This window comes from Mesocricetus auratus, unplaced genomic scaffold (genome assembly GCF_017639785.1).
Source record: "Mesocricetus auratus isolate SY011 unplaced genomic scaffold, BCM_Maur_2.0 Super-Scaffold_100003, whole genome shotgun sequence".
Lineage (NCBI taxonomy): Eukaryota > Metazoa > Chordata > Mammalia > Rodentia > Cricetidae > Mesocricetus > Mesocricetus auratus.
In genome coordinates this window covers 89,289,597-89,306,860 of record NW_024429188.1, presented here as the reverse complement: position 1 = coordinate 89,306,860, position 17,264 = coordinate 89,289,597, and the positions used below count along the sequence as shown (strand labels likewise).

The 17,264-nt window shown below is 42.5% G+C and overlaps 1 protein-coding gene across 1 annotated transcript; it reads left to right on the top strand.

The window, feature by feature from the left end:
- The first annotated feature begins 3,352 nt into the window (after positions 1-3,352).
- LOC110343401 (rhox homeobox family member 1-like) lies at positions 3,353-15,103 on the top strand. Its single transcript, XM_021234724.2, has 3 exons — positions 3,353-3,788; positions 6,893-6,938; positions 14,866-15,103. The coding sequence occupies exons 1-3, from the start codon at positions 3,430-3,432 to the stop codon at positions 15,064-15,066; spliced, it is 606 nt and encodes a 201-aa protein (XP_021090383.1). The 5' UTR covers positions 3,353-3,429; the 3' UTR covers positions 15,067-15,103.
- The last annotated feature ends 2,161 nt before the right edge of the window (positions 15,104-17,264 follow it).

Here is a 17,264-nt window from a genome sequence, read left to right as displayed (position 1 = left end):
CTTCAATCACTAAAATTAAGAAAATGCCTTACAGGCCTGCCCACAACCTGATCTTATGTGGAGGCATTTTTTGAATTGAGGTTCCTTCCTCTCAGATGACTTTAACTTGTGTCAAGTTAACATAAAACTAGTCAGCACAACTCTCAAAACATTTTTAGAGTGACAGGCATAGCTGGTTCACAGAATTTGCACAGCAGTCCCACTTAGTGAGTTTCAAGAACCTTGCCTGTCCAAGTCACCTTCCAAGCCCCTTGAATACCTGAGTTCAATCAGAATGTGTCCCAGGTCCTTTGCCTGAGAGCTCAAATTCCCATGGGAGTTATACTAATACTTTCAGGCCTAGCTTTAGACATACAGCATGCACTCAAGCACATCTTAGTGAGGGGCTTGGATCCTTCAACTACTAGGACATGGCCACAGTCTCAGGACCTTCTGGGAGAGAGATCAAGACCCTGCCCTCCTGCCCCATCCTCACAGTTCCAGGCATAGTCCCACTTGAGCAGCTCCAGACCAGCCGAGGCTCCTTTGTAGGCCAGGCCCTCCTCTCAGAATGGGCATGAAGTCACAAGCACAGGCTGGATGTACACCACCCCAACCAAGTGAGTGACCCCCAAACCTAACCATTCCCATCATCACCACATTCCCAGGCCTAACTGGGGTCAACAAGTCTGCTAAGCCTATGAGTGAGGTAAAGTGGCCTGGTAACTAACCCTGCCATAGCCAGTAATCAAGACTGTCCTTTCCCTGACAACCCTCAAACTCCCAGGCATAGCTGTGGGCAAGCAGCTGTCCTGTCAGTAACACACGGATTGCCCATGACTCCACATGCCTTCACCTTTCCACAGTCCCATGGCAATATCGGATCACACAGCCTGAGTACCAAGCCTCCCTTTTCAGTGATCAAGTCCCTGCTCCAGAGACTTCCTAACACCCCCAGTTTGAGGCCTAGTTTGTGTGAAGAATATCTCTGGCTAGAACAGGGTGGTGAGTCTCCCAGAACCTTGCCCTATGGTACCATCTCTAATGCCAAATGCCCAGCTGTTGAATGTTCAGGACCCTGATCTTCCACACCATCCTCATACTTGCAGGTCTAGCTGTTATCACAAAGCCTGCTGAGTTCCCAATAATGAGTCTGCCATAGCCAGACTCATGCTCGAAGCCCTGCTTGTGTCACACTGCCTGTGAACCAGTCCAGTCTTGTGAGTGACCTAGACCCTGCCTCTCAAGTCAATTTAGTTTCCAAGGCCTCTCTAGGGTCAAGCAGCCCGCACACAAACCCTGACTTGTGAGAGTGACCCAGACCACTACCCTCCTATACCATCCCCACAGTCCCAGGCCTAGGTGGGGTCAAGCACCTTGGGCCAGCACAGTCTAGTGAATGATCAAGACCCCTACCCTCACACACCATCTTCACATTGCCTGAACTAACTTGGGTAACTCATTTTGTCACCAGCTTAGCCTGGTGCCTCAGGACCCTGTCATGCCACACTGTCACCACATACTCCCAGGCCTAGCTTGAGGTCACAAAGCCTGCATAGAGAATGGGGCATGAACATCAGACATACATAATTATATGACTTACACATATTACTTCTATAAAAGAGTCCGTTTTGTGCAATGAATATCTTCTAAACATCTGGAAAATAAAACACAAGAGGAAGTGCTATAACATACACTGGAAACTAGCCTGTAGTCAGGTGGGAGGCTCTTCATTTTGGTGTACTCTGCTGCACTGTACTATGTGCTCAAACTATGGCTCTCCAGGTTACAGGAACCAAATACTAGTGAAGAAAATGCCTGTAATAGCCAAGAAACTATTAACACTAGGCTTCCACTATGTTGGAATATTCAGGGCCTGCTGGGGTAGGATTGCTGGGTTCCAATGGGAGCATATTGTCCTGACTGTTTTGATTGTTTGTACACTGGTGTCTAGGCATCTGGGATTGGGGTGATTATAGTTCTAGGTGCTGATAAATGGTTTTGTCTTAGTTGGGTGGGTGTATTTTTCCTTAGGTTTTTTTTTCCTCTCTGGATTTTAGGAGAGAGAGTGTAGTGATTATGTGTGGCCTGGTAGGAAATTTCCTTGGGACCTGTTTCCCTGTCCTGCTCAGCTGGTGTATTTCGACGGTATGCCTGATGGTGTTGGAGGCTGGGTTCTTGGGATGAGTTGGGAGAACGGAAGGTTGAAGGAGAGCATCTTTGTGATCTGTTGGAGATGGGGTCAGAGAGGAAAGGGAGGCCAGGTAGGTTTCCTGCTACAGAGCTGGGGATGAGAATGGGGGCAGGGGTGGATCTGGAGAAGCAGAAGGATGGGTGGGGATCAGCAGTAGGCCTATCTGCCACCATGGCAGGAGAGGCTCGGGGCTAGGATTTTCTACCCAGAACAACAAAAGTAGTTGTACATACAGTTATACTTTTTGCAGTATTAGATTTGAAACACAAGCTCTTTCAGTCATGCCAGGGAAGTGTTCTCTACCATTAAGCTGTTTCTAAGAGATGAGTGATGTCTTTGAAATCAACTGGACATAAGTTTCTGTATTATGTGTGTTTCTTTAACATGAGCGAAAGGGTTCTATATTTAGGGATTTGTGGGAGTTGGGAGTGTGGGTAAATGGTAGAGAGTTTGCTGTGTATGTGCTAGTTACTGGATTCCAACCCAGCACCAAGAACAGAAGAAAGACAGAGACAGAGACAGAGACAGAGACAAAGACAAAGACAAAGACACAAAGTGACAGAGGTAGTATTAGAGTTGTTTTAATGATCTCTCAATTTTGAAAACTGGGCTCCATGCAGTGTCTACATTTTGGGTTGTGATCACAACTAGGCAAGACATTACATAGAGACTCTGAAGAAGATTCTTAAAAGCAGAAATGTTGGGCCAGTGAGAAAGCTGTGTGGATAAAATTCTGTGGCCAAGCCTGATGACCTGAGTTTAATCCCTGGGACCCACATGGTAGAAGGAGAGAAGTGACACATACAAATTGCCCTCTGACCTCCACATACGTGCAGTGGCACAAGTGTGTGTGCAGATGTGTATGCAACTCTCTAAAATAAAAATGAAATACTTTAATTTTCATTAAAGTTAGATTTCTCAAGGTCATGAGGCCAGCAGGACTCAGCAACAAGTATGCTTTCTAGTCAAGCTTTCCACCCTCGATGTCAGATCTAGGGGCCAAGCTTCGACTGACGTGGTTCAATGTGTCCTAAAAGGCACCATTTTTGCCACGCCTCACTCTTTTCCTGCCAAGGCAAGCCCCACCCACAGCTGTTAGCTGACAGCCAATGGGCGTCGTAGAGACGAAGCGCTCTGTCGTGGAACTTTCTAGAACGCCTCACTGCCTAGAGAATTCGAAACGGCTGCCTGCCACATTCTGAGGCGTGAAGCCTGTGGAGATTCCACGCTTTTGCACCTTCTGTAGAGATTGCACCATGGCATGTACGAAATACTATTTCAGTCGTGACTATTACGGTATAGGCTTCTATGAAGAAGAAGTAACGACTGAACCGCAGCAAGGGGGAGCTGCAAAATCAAATGCTAGCCGTTCTGAAGAAGTTGCGGGAATCCTGGAGGAGCTGGGCCACTTCAATGCTGTGACTGACCACAACTACATCCGTGAAGTGAAAAACAGCATCCGTGGGAAGTCCCGTGAACCTGCACGTGGAAGGCGTGAGCCGGTTTTTCGGAAGCCAACCACGTGTTGCCGAAAGCAAAACAAGCTCACTCCTGAACAAACAGTTGAACTAGACAGAGTTTTCGAAGAAACTCATTACCCCGATGCACTCCAAAGGTATGCATGTGGCTTCCATAACAGCCACTCTATCTTCGAGGGCTTTAGGCCCTGTTCCTCTTTCCTGGCCTTTCCATTGTTTTAACTGTATCCCAAAGACCAAACCTAAAGTCACAGACAAGCTCTGTACCACTGAGCTACTAACTTTTAAAACCCCTATTCCCGTGGGACAGAACTTACGCTGCCTACGTTGGCCTTAACCATACTCTAGTCCAGGCAGGTTTTAAACTGTTGGTCCTCCTGCCCCAGCCGGTGCAGCAACTGAGTTTTCAGTTGTGCCCCACTGGTATTGCTTTCTTTCCTACTGATCCCAACAGGGCAGGACCTTCATTTCCTGTTGAGGTGGGAGTGGACGGGCAGGATATCTTGTGGGGACCAAAATCAAAGTTTTCTTGTGGTTTTCTGTAAACCAAGCTTAGAAAACAATCCCCGATCACTTACTTTGTTTGCTTTAACTGTAGAATTGTCCTAAAATACAAAAACATAACACTTTTGATCTAAACAATGTTTGTAATTCAGAATTCGGCATCATGAAGTATTTTCAAGGTGTTTTGGGAAAGCAGAAACCTCCTTGGGTTGCCAAACTGAAATTCTGTGCCCCCTTTAAATAACTACCACTTCCTCCCCTGATCTTCAACTACCTATTCTAAACTTTCATCCTCTGTATCTGAGTTATGTGAGCACGTCACATAAGGGAAGACTTAAAGAGATGTTTGACCCATAATAACCTGTCCTCTTTTGACTATTATGTTTCACTTAGCCTAATTTCCTCAAGGTTCATTATTGTGTTCGTGCATGTGGCAGACTTTCTGAGTCCCCAAGGCTAAATAATGTTCCCAAGGCACATATTCCTAGATGTGAGTGTTTTATTGCTGTCTGTGGAAGGAGATCTGGATGGGTTGATATGCATAATTAGAATAAATGAATTATTTGTTTTGTGTAGATGTATATATGTGGGCTTTGTGAATGGAGGTCAGAGAACAAATTGAGAGAGCCAGAGTCGCTCCCACAATATGCATTGTGGGGATCAAACTCAGGTAGTTAGACTTGGCAGCAACTGAGCCATCTTCCTAGCCCGAAAAATCTCCCTTTAACATTGGGTTTCCAATCTTTTGGAGTATATACCTAGAATCAGAATTGTTGGGTTCAATAATTCTATGGCCATAGTTTAAAAGAACCACCTGTCCTCCTTCATAGGTGTAAAATTTGATGTTACATTTCAGAGAGTAAGGGGTCTCCAGTGTTTCCGGGGCCTCACTAAGGCTTGTTATTTTCTGATGTTGTTTAATAGCCACCCCTCTGGATGGGAGGCAAGAGCACTGGACTTTTTTGCACTTTTTTTTACTTGTGAGTGACTTTGAGCAACTTTTCTTGTGCTTAAGGCTATTGTAACCTATGTTCCTGGGTTAAATGTCTCCTTAAGTCTTTAGTTATTGGGGAGCAGGGCATAGATATCACTTGGTGCATAGATGAAGTTCAGAGGACAATTTATGCAAGTCAGTATTTTCTATCTACCTTGTGAGTCCTGAGGATAGACCTCAGGTAGATACGTTTTGTACAAGTGCCTTTTCCCACTGAACCACGTTGCCAGTCCAATCTCATTAAGTCTTTTTCCTGTTTTAAAATATGTGTTTTGACAGTTATTTGCTCATTTGTAAATATTTTGTCTGATTGAGTTACCATTTTATTTTGATTATTTTATACACAGAAGTTTCTAAGTTTGCTAATAATTTCCAATTTTATGTATTTTATATGTATTGCCTGTATCAAGACCCTGCATTTGTATGTAATATTTCATCAAAATCGTATTTGCAAGAATGAAATACTTTCATGCATCTGCAGTGATACAGCATTGTAAATGGAAGCTTTTCAGTCCCACCCAGGCCCATAACCACTTTTAAAAATAATCATTCAGAAATTTAATATTAATTATAAACTCTTTGGCCTATTGCTCAGGCTTATTATTAACTAGTTCTTACAACTTCATTTAACCCATTTCTATTAATCTATACATTGCCATGTGGTCTGTTGCTTTCCCATTCTCTGACATCTTGTCCCTTGGGCAGCTGAATCAAGTCTACCCAGACTCCACCCTTCTTCTCCTGTATCTCTGCTTGGCTTTCCTAACTGGTTCTATTCTGCCTTGCCATAGACCAAATCAGCTATTTTATTAACCAGAGAATAAAATGTAGTCACAGCATACAAAATGGTTATCCCATAGCACAGCATACCTGTAGAAAATTCATATCACTAGTGGTTCAGCTCTCTAATCTTTCAGATGCATGGAAGCTGAAGCAGGAGGGTGCAAGTTCCAGGTCAGTTTGGCTGGAGAAAAAGTCTAAGTTTTGTCTATGGAACTTAATGAGTCACAGTCTCAAAATAGAATATACAAAGGGATGGGGATACAGACCCTACCTAACATAACCAAGACCTTATGTTCAATCCTCAGTACCATCAAAAATGTGTAGGTTACATATTACAGATTTAGATTTATACATTGTTGCTGCTAATGAGAGCATTGCCCATTTTTTCAGATTGTAGAGATTAATTATTCTTAATTTTCTATACTCTTTCAAAGAATTACAAAAAATGTTTACTTGGGGAGATGGATATAGCAAACTTTAAAGCATGCACAGAACCTGCCGGGCAGTGGTAGTACATTACTTTAATCCCAGCACTCAAGAAGTAGAGCCAGGTGGATCTCTGTGAGTTCAAGGCCAGCTTGGTCTACAGAGTGAGTTCCAGGACAGCTAGGGCTATTACACAGAGAAACCCTGTCTCAAGAACAAACAAAAACATGCACAGAACCAACTGGAGAGATGACTCAGGAGTTAAGAGCACTGGCTGCTCTTCCAAAGGACCTAAGTTCAATTTCTAGCAACCACACTGGGGCTCTTAACCATCTTTTACTCCAGTTCCAGGGAATCTGATGCCCTCTTCTGGCCTCCATGGGCACCAGGCTTACAAGTAGTGCAGAGACATGCATGCACACACACATAAGATAAAAAAATTTTTAAGTTTTAAGCATGATACAGAACATACAAAATATGCTTAATTTTACCTCTAATGTCAAATACTAAAGCTTAATGCTTTTCTTTCCACAGGAAAGAGCTTGCAGAGCTTCTCAATGTGGAAGAATGCACTGTGAAGGTCAGTCCATCTATCAAGACATAGAGCTAGACACTCCACTTCAAACCTGCTTCAAGACATAAACAATCTCATTCTAAACATTATGAAGTTGCTGATTTTCTTACCTGTTTTAAAGTAGCAAATGAGATTTGAACTAAGGGGTATTTGGGGGTACAAATTGGGAAAGGTATATGAGGGGGAACTCCATCTAGTGTTTCTCTCCCATTACTGAAAAAAACGTAATATTCTAATTGAAAAAGGAAAGCAAAACAATTTTATGCAAAAGTAATTGTGTTTACTTTATATATAGCTAGTGAGGATATATATATGCACATATATTAGTTATGTTTTATGTTAATGGGCATGTAACAGAATTAATAATCAATATGACAATGGTGTTTTAAGAGGGTACTACATAGATCTGGAAAGCTGGGATTGTCCATGTACCTTGGAGCCCAGAATAGTGTGTGACCCAGATGTTGAACATTTAGCTACAGGATTTGTATTTTGTTTTACTTACATATGATTGTTTGTTTGCTGTGCCCCAATTCTTCCTTTTAGAATGAGAATGTTTAAGTAGGTAACTTGTTGTTTTTTTAAATTTCACAGGAGCTCACAGTTATGATGCTTGGACTTTAAAGCATTGGAATTTTTAAAACTGTGAACTTTTAAAGTTGTACTGTATTTTGCATTATTATATTAACATGAGACTTTGGGGACAAGGGATGGAATATTATGGCTAAAGTAATGTGTTTGTGTGTCAAGTTGACAAAGAGTGGATTGTGACCATTGTCTGGAAAGAGAGTCTTTGTGAGGAATTACATAGATTGAGTTAGCCTGTGGGATGTCTGTGGGGATTGTCTTGATTGTTAATTACTCTAAAAAGACCCACCCCACTGGGGGCAACACCATTCCCTGGTTTGTGGCACTAGATTGCAAAAGAGTAAAGAAAGCATTTTTTTTCTCTTTTTTTTTATTTTAATTTTAAATAGCTTGTTTTACATGTCAATCCCAGTTCCCTCTCCCTCCCCTCCTCCCGCACTCCCCTTCCACCCTCCCTCCCACCCTATTGCCAAATCCTTCCACATAGGGGATGTCTAGAGTCTATCATTTTACTCTTGGTAGGGTCAAGGCACTCCCCTAAGAGTCCAGGCTGAGAGAGCATCTCTCTTTGTGCTATAGGCACATGAAGACAGATTGTATACCAGGGATAGACACTGATCCACAGCTCAGAGCCCCATAGGTTGTCCAGGCCTTTGCTTTTTCTTCCATTTCTTGCATTTTTTGGTTTTTTTTTTCTTCCATTTCTTGCATTTTTGGTTTGGTTTTTCGTCCATTTCTTGCATTTTTTGGTTTGTTTTTCCATCCATTTCTTTGGGGAATTTTCCTATATCCTCTTATAGGGCCTCTGTCATTTTCATGAAGGTGTTTTTAAGCTCATTCTCTTCTGCTTCATTTGCATTGGAATGTTGAAATTTTGCTGGTGTGGAGTCTCTAGAATCTGGCAGTGTCATATTTGTTTTTCTGTTGCTGAGTGTGTTTTTGTATTGTCTCTTTCCCATCTCTTCCTCTAGTGGGTGCAGAAAGAGCCCCTCACTGGTCTGGTGGTTAGGGGACCAGAGTTCCCTTTCGGTGGGTGCTAGCAAGTCCAATAATCTGGAAGTTCTTCTATTCCTCGTCCTTGTTCTGGTCTCGTGGGTGGAGAAGAAGACCAGGAATCTGCTTAGCCTCCCACCTGGTCCTCTGGTCCCTTTGCTGGAAGAGAAGACTTGGGATCTAGGGTGCTCCTGCCGGGATGGGAAGCTCTGTGACCCTTCCCAGTGACCAGAAGGCATGCCTAGGATGCTGGGCCTTGCTTACCTGGATCTGCTGGTTTCCTGGTCTTGTTGGTGGAAGAGAAGACCTGGAATCTGAGGTGCTTGGCTCCTGCCAGGATTGGAAGCTCTGTGCACTTCTCAGGCAATCCCCAGGCACTAGAACACAGGCCAGGATACAGGGCCTGTTTTACCTGGTTCCACCGGAACAGCTGGTCCCCTGGTCTCCTTTTTGCAAGAGAAGACCTGGGATCTGGAGTTTTGGGCCCCTGCTGGGATGAGAAGCTCTGTGGAAGAAAAAACAAACCAAAAATTCATAAAGTGCAACAAATGGACAAAAAGATAAACCGAAAATTGCAAGAAACAATTCAAACAGTGCAAGGGTTGAAAACTGAAATGGAGACAATAAAAAAACCCAATCTAAAGAAACGCTGGAAATAGAAAAGCTGGACAAATGGTCAGGTACTACCAATACAAGCATTACCAACAGAATACAAGAGATGGAAAAGACAATCTCAGGTGTTGAAGATACACTAGGAGAAATGGATTCATCAACCAAAGAAAATCTTAAGTCCAACAAATCCTTAACACAAAACATCCAGGAAATATGGGACACCATGAAAAGACCAAACCTAAGAATAATAGGTATAGAAGAAGGTGAAGAAAACCACCTCAAAGGGGCAGAAAACATATTCAACAAAACCATAGAAGAAAACTTTCCCAACCTGAAGACAGACATGCCAATGAAGGTACAAGAAGCTTACAGAACACCAAATAGAGTGGACCACAAAAGGAAGTCCTCTTACCAAAGAATAGTAAAAACACAAAAAAGGACTACTCGCCACATAATAATCAAGACCCCAAATATATAGAATAAAGAAAGAATATTAAGAGCAGCTAAGGAAAAAGGCCAAGTAACATATAAAGGCAAACCTATGAGAATTACACCTGAATTCTCTATGGAAATTCTAAAAGCCAGAAGGTCCTGGATATATATTCTACCAAAACTAAGAGACCATGGATGCCAGCCCAGACTACTATATCCGACAAAGCTCTCAATCACTATAGATGGAGAAAACAAGATCTTCCATGACAAAACGAGATTCAAGCAATACGTATCCACTAACACAGCCCTACAGAAAGTTTTGGAAGGAAAACTCCAACACAAGGAAGTTAACTACAACCAGAAAAAACATAGGCATTAGAGAATCTCTCTCTACCAACAGCCAAAAGAACAAAGGGGTGAAATTCCACACATAATTCTACCACCAAAAACTATTGTAAATCAAATAAGAATGAGAAATCAATGGTCATTAATATCCCTCAACGTTAATGGCCTTAATCAACCATAAAAAGACACAGGCTAGCAGAATGGATTCGAAGACAGAACCCTTCCTTCTGCTGCATACAAGAAACACACCTCACCCTCAAAGACAGACATTACTTGAGAGTTAAAGGTTGGGAAATAATTTCCAATCAAATGGACCCAAGAAACAAGCAGGGGGTAGCAATCCTAATATCTAACAAATTAGACTTTAAAATAAAATCAATCAAAAGAGATGAAGGAGGTCATTACATACTCATCACAGGCAAAGTCCACCAAGATGAAGTGTGTATCCTGAACATCTATGCCCCAAATACTAAGGCATCCACATTCGTAAAAGAAACATTACTAAAACTTAAACTACATCTAGTGGGAGATTTCAACACACCACTCTCACCACTATACAGGAATACCAAACAGAAACTCAACAAAGAAGCAAAGGGTCTAACAGAAGTAATGACCCAACTGGGATTAACAGACATCTATAGAACATTTCATCCACATAAAAAAGAATATACCTTCTTCTCACCACCACATGGAACCTTCTCAAAAATCAGCCACATACTTGGCAACATATCCAACCTCACCAGCTACAAAAAAATTGGAATAACTCCATGCATCTTATCAGACCACCATGCTTTAAAATTAGAATTCAACAACAACACAAATTGCAGAAAACCTACAAACTCATGGAATTTGAATAACGCACAACTGCACCATTCCTGTGTCAAAGAAGAAATAAAAAAGAAATTAAAGTCTTCCTAGAATTCACTGAGAATGAAGACGCAACATACCCAAACCTATGGGACACTTTGAAAGCAGTGCTACGGGAGAAGTACATAGCACTAAGTGCCCACATGAAGATACTGGAAAATAGTTATACTAGAGAATTAACAGCACAGCTGAAACCTCTAGAACACAAAGAAGCAAACTCCCCCAGGAGGAGTAGACACCAGGAAATAATCAAATTGAGGGCTGAAATCAATAAAGTAGAAACTAGGAAAACAATACAAAGCATCAATGCAAGGAAGAGTTGGTTCTTTGAGAAAAATCAACAAGATAGACAAACCTTTGTCCAAACTTACCAAACAGCAGAGTGTAAACATGCAAATTATCAAAATCAGAAATGAAAAGGGGGACATAACAACGGACTCTGAGGAAATTCAGAGAATCATCAGGCCATACTGTGAAAACCTGGACTCCACAAAATTTGAAAATTAAATCAAAAACAGATAAGCAATTTAAATAGACCTATAACCCCTATGGAAATAGAAGCAGTCATCAAAATCTCCCAACCAAAAAAAGTCCAGGTCCAGATGGCCTCAGTGCAGCATTCTACCAGAAATTCAAAGAACAGTTTATACCAATTCTTCTCAAAGTATTCCATGCAACAGAATCAGAAGGGTCTTTGCCAATCTCTTTCTACAAGGCTTCAGTAACCTTGATCCCCAAGCCACACAAAGACACAACTAAGAAAGAGAACTTCAGACCAATTTCCCTCATGAACATTGATGCAAAAATACTCAATAAAATACTGGCAAATCGGATCCAAGAACACATCAAAACAATCATTCACCAAAATCAAGTAGGTTTCATCCCAGGGATGCAGTGATGGTTCAACATACGAAAATCCATCAATGTAATCCACCATATAAACAAGCTGAAAAACAAAAATCACATGATCATATCACTAGATGCTGAAAAAGCCTTTGACAAAATCTAACACCCCTTCATGATAAAGGTCTTGGAGAGATCCGGGATAACAGAAACATACCTAAACATAATAAAAGCTATATACAGCAAACCAACAGCCAACATCAAACTAAATGGACAGGAACTCAACGCAATTCCTCTAAAATCAGGAACAAGACAAGGCTGTCCACTCTTTCCATACCTTTTCAATATTGTACTTGAAGTTCCAGCCAGGGCCATACGACAACAAAAGGAGATCAAGGGGATACAAATTGGAAAGGAAGAAGTCAAACTTTCACTGTTTGCAGACGATATGATAGTTTACACAAATGACCAAAAGAACTTTACCAGGGAAGTCTTACAGCTGATTAACACCTTCAGCAAAGTGCCAGGCTACAAGATAAACTCAAGAAAATCAGTAGCCCTACTATATACAGATGATAAAAGGGCTGAAAGAGAAATCAGAGAAACATCACCCTTTACAATTGCCACAAACAACATAAAATACCTTGGGGTAACGCTAACCAAACAAGTGAAAGACCTGTATCGCAAGAACTTTGAATTTTTAAAGATAGAAATTAAAGAAGCCCTCAGAAAATAGAAAGATCTCCCATGCTCTTGGATAGGTAGGATCAATGTAGTAAAAATGGCAATCCTGCCAAAAGCAATCTACAGATTTGAGGCAATCCCCATTAAAATCCCAGCACAATTCTTCACAGACCTTGAAAGAACAATAATCAATTTTGTATGGAAAAACAAAAGACCCAGGATAGCCAAAACAACCCCTGTTCAACAAGGCAACGTCAGGAGGCATCACCATCCCTGACCTCAAGCTCTATTATGGAGCTATAGTCCTGAAAACAGCTTGGTATTGGCACAAAAATAGACAGGTAGACCAATGGAATCGAATTGAACACCCTGATAGTAACCCACACATATATGAACATCTGATCTTTAACAAAGAAGCTAAAAATATACAATGGAATAAAGAAAGCATCTTCAACAAATGGTGCTGGCATAACTGGAGGCTGGCATGTAGAAGAATGCGGATTGATCCATGTTTATCGCCATGCACAAAATTTAGTCCAAATGGATCTAAGACATCAACATAAATCCAGCCACACTGAACCTCTTAGAATAGAAAGTGGGTGGTAACCTTGAATGAACTGGTACAGGAGACAGCTTCCTGAACATAACACCAGTAGCACAGACAGTGAGATCAGCAATTAATAAATGGGACGTCCTGAAACTGAAAAGCTTCTGTAAGGCAAAGGACACAGTCAGCAAGACAAAAAGGCAGCCCACAGAATGGGAAAAAAATTTACCAACCCCACATCTGACAGAGGGCTGATCTCCAAAATTTACAAAGAACTCAAGAAGCAAGTCTCCAAAACACCAAAGGATCCAATTAAAAAGTGGGCTGCAGAACTAAATAGAGAATTTTCAATAGAGGAGTCTAAAATGGCTGAGAGGCACTTGAGAAAGTGCTCAACATCCTTAGCCATCTGGGAAATGCACATCAAAACAACTCTGAGATACCATCTCACTCCTGTCAGAATGGCTAAAATCAAAAACACCAAGGACAATTTATGCTGGAGAGGATGTGGTGAAAGGGGAATACTCCTCCATTGCTGGTGGGAGTGCCAACTGGTTCAGCCACTTTGGAAATCAGTATGGAGATTCCTCAGAAAAATCGGAATAAACCTACCACAAGACCCAGCAACTCCACTCTTAGGCATATATCCAAAAGATGCCCATTCATACAACAAGGATGTCTGTTCCACTATGTTCATAGCAGCATTATTTGTAATAGCCAGAACTTGGAAGCAACCTAGATGCCCCTCAACTGAATAGTGGATAGAGAAAATGTGGTACATTTACACAATGGAGTTCTATTCAGCAGAAAAAGGAACGGAATCCTGAGATTTGCAGGCAAATGGATGACACTAGAAGAAACCATCCTGAGTGAGGTAACACAGTCACAAAAAAAGAAACATGGCATGCACTCTCTCATTTATGGATTTTAGACATAGATCTGGGGAGTGCCAGCCTACAATCCCATGGCCAGAGAGTTTGGGAAACAGAAACTTCATTCAGTGGCTGATGGAAGAAGAGGCCGACTCCCACGGCTAAGCACTGAGCTGAGCTCAACAAATCCAGTGACAGAGAGAGAGGACTGATGACCAAAGGGATTGAGACTGGGCTGGTTTAACCCCCAGAAACAGCTGACCTGACAAGGGTTAGCTCTTGAATCCCAGGCTGATGTCTGGGAATCCTGCATGGGACTGATCAAGACCCCCCTGAATGTGGGTGTCAGTGAGGAGGCCTAGGTAATCTATTGAGCCTTGGGCAGTAGATCAGTATTTATCCCGGGTATACACATGGACTTTGGACTCCCATCCAACAATGAGAGGTGCACTCTCACCCTGAACTCTTGGGGGAGGGTCTAGGCCCTGCCCTGGATGAAATGACAGACTATGGACACCCCCATGGAGGGCCTCACCCTCCCTGGGGAAATGAGGGGATATTGGGGGGTTGGTGGGAGGGCACGGGAGGAGGGGAGGGAATCGGAGAGGGACCTGGAATTGACATGTGAAGCAACTTTGTTTCTAACTTAAATTTAAATTTAAAAATAAAAAAATAAAAATAAATAAATAAATAAAAGAGTAAAGAAAGCTAGATGACCTGTAGCAAGCGAGATAGGGTCTATGTATTTTATTGTCTCTGTGATCTTAATTGTGGACATGAAGCTTTAAGTTTCTCTTTCACTCCCCCCCCCCCCAATGACCGGATGCAACCTGGAACTGTGAGTCAAATAAACCCTTCCATAGGTTGCTTTTTGTCAGGGTATTTTATCCCAGCCACAGAAATGAAACCGTTGATTTGTTTTTGCTGTTACACTATGGTGGTAATAAGATGGAAACATGCCACACAATATAGGCACGCTGTTGACCTTGAGTAGTGCTTGCATTTTTGCAAAGGATATAAGTAATTATTAACTAGATTCTTCTGTCAAGGAGAGAATCTCAGTAACATGTGTAGTTGCATGATGTGTTTTCCATCATAAATACCAACTACTTACTATGCTAAACCAATGTTTTTATTGCTCTGGTTTCAGGTTTGGTTTAACAATCGGAGAGCCAAACTTAGGAAACATCAGAAGGCATTACTTAGAAAAAGCATCATTCCCAGTAAACAGAACCACTTTTCAAACCTGAAGATTCTGACAGAAACCAAGAATGTCGTTGTCCTTCAGGAGCCTCTTTGGGATGAGGTTTTCTGCTATAGGCCACATGCTGGCCACCCAAATTGGCAGTGACATTGTCTCTTTATATAAATAGCAATAAATGCAGAATTCAATAAGCAATTGCTTTGTGCATCCTCTTTTCTTCATTACAGAAAATAGCAAAAACTCATTCAATGGAATGCAGAAAGCAGACTAGAATGTGAGCTCCAACCTGATATCAACATAGTGACCATACTCTCCCAAGCTGAACAAAGAGGGATTGTTTTGGTCACTGTTCTATTGCCATGAAGAGACGCTATTACCAAAGCAGCTCTTATTAAAGGAAACATTTTACTGGGATCTTGCTTACAGTTTCAGAGGTATAGTCCATTATCAACATAGTGGGGAGCATGGAGGCATGCAGACATGGAGCAGTAGCTGAGAACTACATCCCGATGGCCCTGGCATGGGTCCTTACCCCATGACATGCTCCCTCCAACAAGGCCATATCTCCCACTCCTTCTAATTCTTCTCAAATAATACCACTCCCTGATATCTAAGCATTAAAATATATGAGCCTATGGGGTCCATTCACATTCAAACCACCACAGGGATGGTGTTCCCACAACCTTGGAGTCAGTATGTTCTCCCTCTTCACAGAGAGGGTGGATGAATACCCTGACCTGCCTTAAGTGGCTGCGCCAGGAAGCTGATCACAGCTGGGTGGCAGTAGACTCTCAGTAACAACACTGCACTGGACGCTAGATCCAAAGGAAGCACAGGGAAAGCGAGGCCCCTGCAATGCCCTTCTTCCTCTAACCACAAGGGGGCACTCCAAACAAGTGCAAGCTTCATGTAAGATGGGGAGAAAAGTGTATGTGAGCCCCACCTGATAGCAGAGATTGTTAGGGTCAGGCATAGCCAAGGGTCTAAACATTGCTCCCCAATGACCACATTTGCTGCTGCTGTCAGTACAGTCCAGGGGATCTTTTCAGAATGAGACAGTGTTTGAGACCCATCAAGGGTCTTGTAGGGAAGACATAAGAAGCAGGGGAGAAGCAGAGGATGATCCCCCCAAATCAAGAGATTTATTAACAATGTTTCCACCAAAAGAGTGGCCAAAATATCTAGGCTGTGACCAATTGAGACTTTGTAGGAAGGAGAGCAAGTATGTGTGATCAGTAGGGGTAGGAAGCTAAAGCCTACATGTCCAAAAGATGAGCCAACCTGGAGTCTACCTGGCTCTGTCAGAGGCCCTGATCATGGCCAGCCAATGAGGGGCAACCATGCAATGTCAATGAATCAGAACACCCGGGTGCTGGGAGGGTGTGTAAGGTTCTCCATATTGCTAAATAAACAAGTCTGCTGTTTGTTTTTCGCCTGACTCCTGGTGTCTGTGCTGTTGATGCTGCACCTTCTCACCCCTGCCCTCGAGCATGTCAATGACACACACGAGGGCCCCCCATCTGTGGCATGACTGTCCCCAGGCAAAACCTAGGACCAGATGCAATAAGGGATTTCATTGAGTAAAGGATTGCAGATCACGGCCTGCCAAAGCCCCTGCACCTTTAAACTCCAGGTGAGGCACTGCTCAGCCATACCAGTAAAAAAAGGCTCTGGTAATCCAAAAATCTATTGGATGCTGTCCATTTTTCCATACTCCACAATGCTGACATATGTCTTCATGGACAAGTCATTCAAGGCTTGTTGGACACGGATAATGACATCACCATATTAACAGAAGAGGTGCTCCACTTCCCCCATTGGAAATTTAGACTTGGGCCTCCCATCAGTGGAGTAAGAGGCCAACAAGATTCAAAACTTACATTTGTCCCGGGCATGTGCCCCTAGTGCCCCACTTGTCCCCTTAGGACCATTTCAACCTGCAGTAGGTAATCCCTGAGGCTTGTTGCCTAACGCCATCTGGCAGATGGATGTCATGCAGTGTGCCCCCTTTGGCACATTTAAATATGTTCATGTGATAATAGATACCTGTTCCTCCTTTGTTTATGCTCTTGCCCTTTCTGGATAGAAAGCTGTCAATACTACCAAGGCCCTTAAGTCGGCCATGGTAGTTATGGTGGTACCTTGGGTACTTTAGACTGACAATGGCCCTGCCTCTCAACAATTCAATGACTTTCTGGGTTCCTGGAAGATTTTCCATACCATTGGCATTTCCCACAATCCACGGGGAGAAGCCATTGTGGAGTAGACCAACAGAGCTCTTAAGGAGCTGTTGGCCAGGACTGTCTCACCAGAGGCCAAGAGTGAGCCTCATTCGACTTTAACAG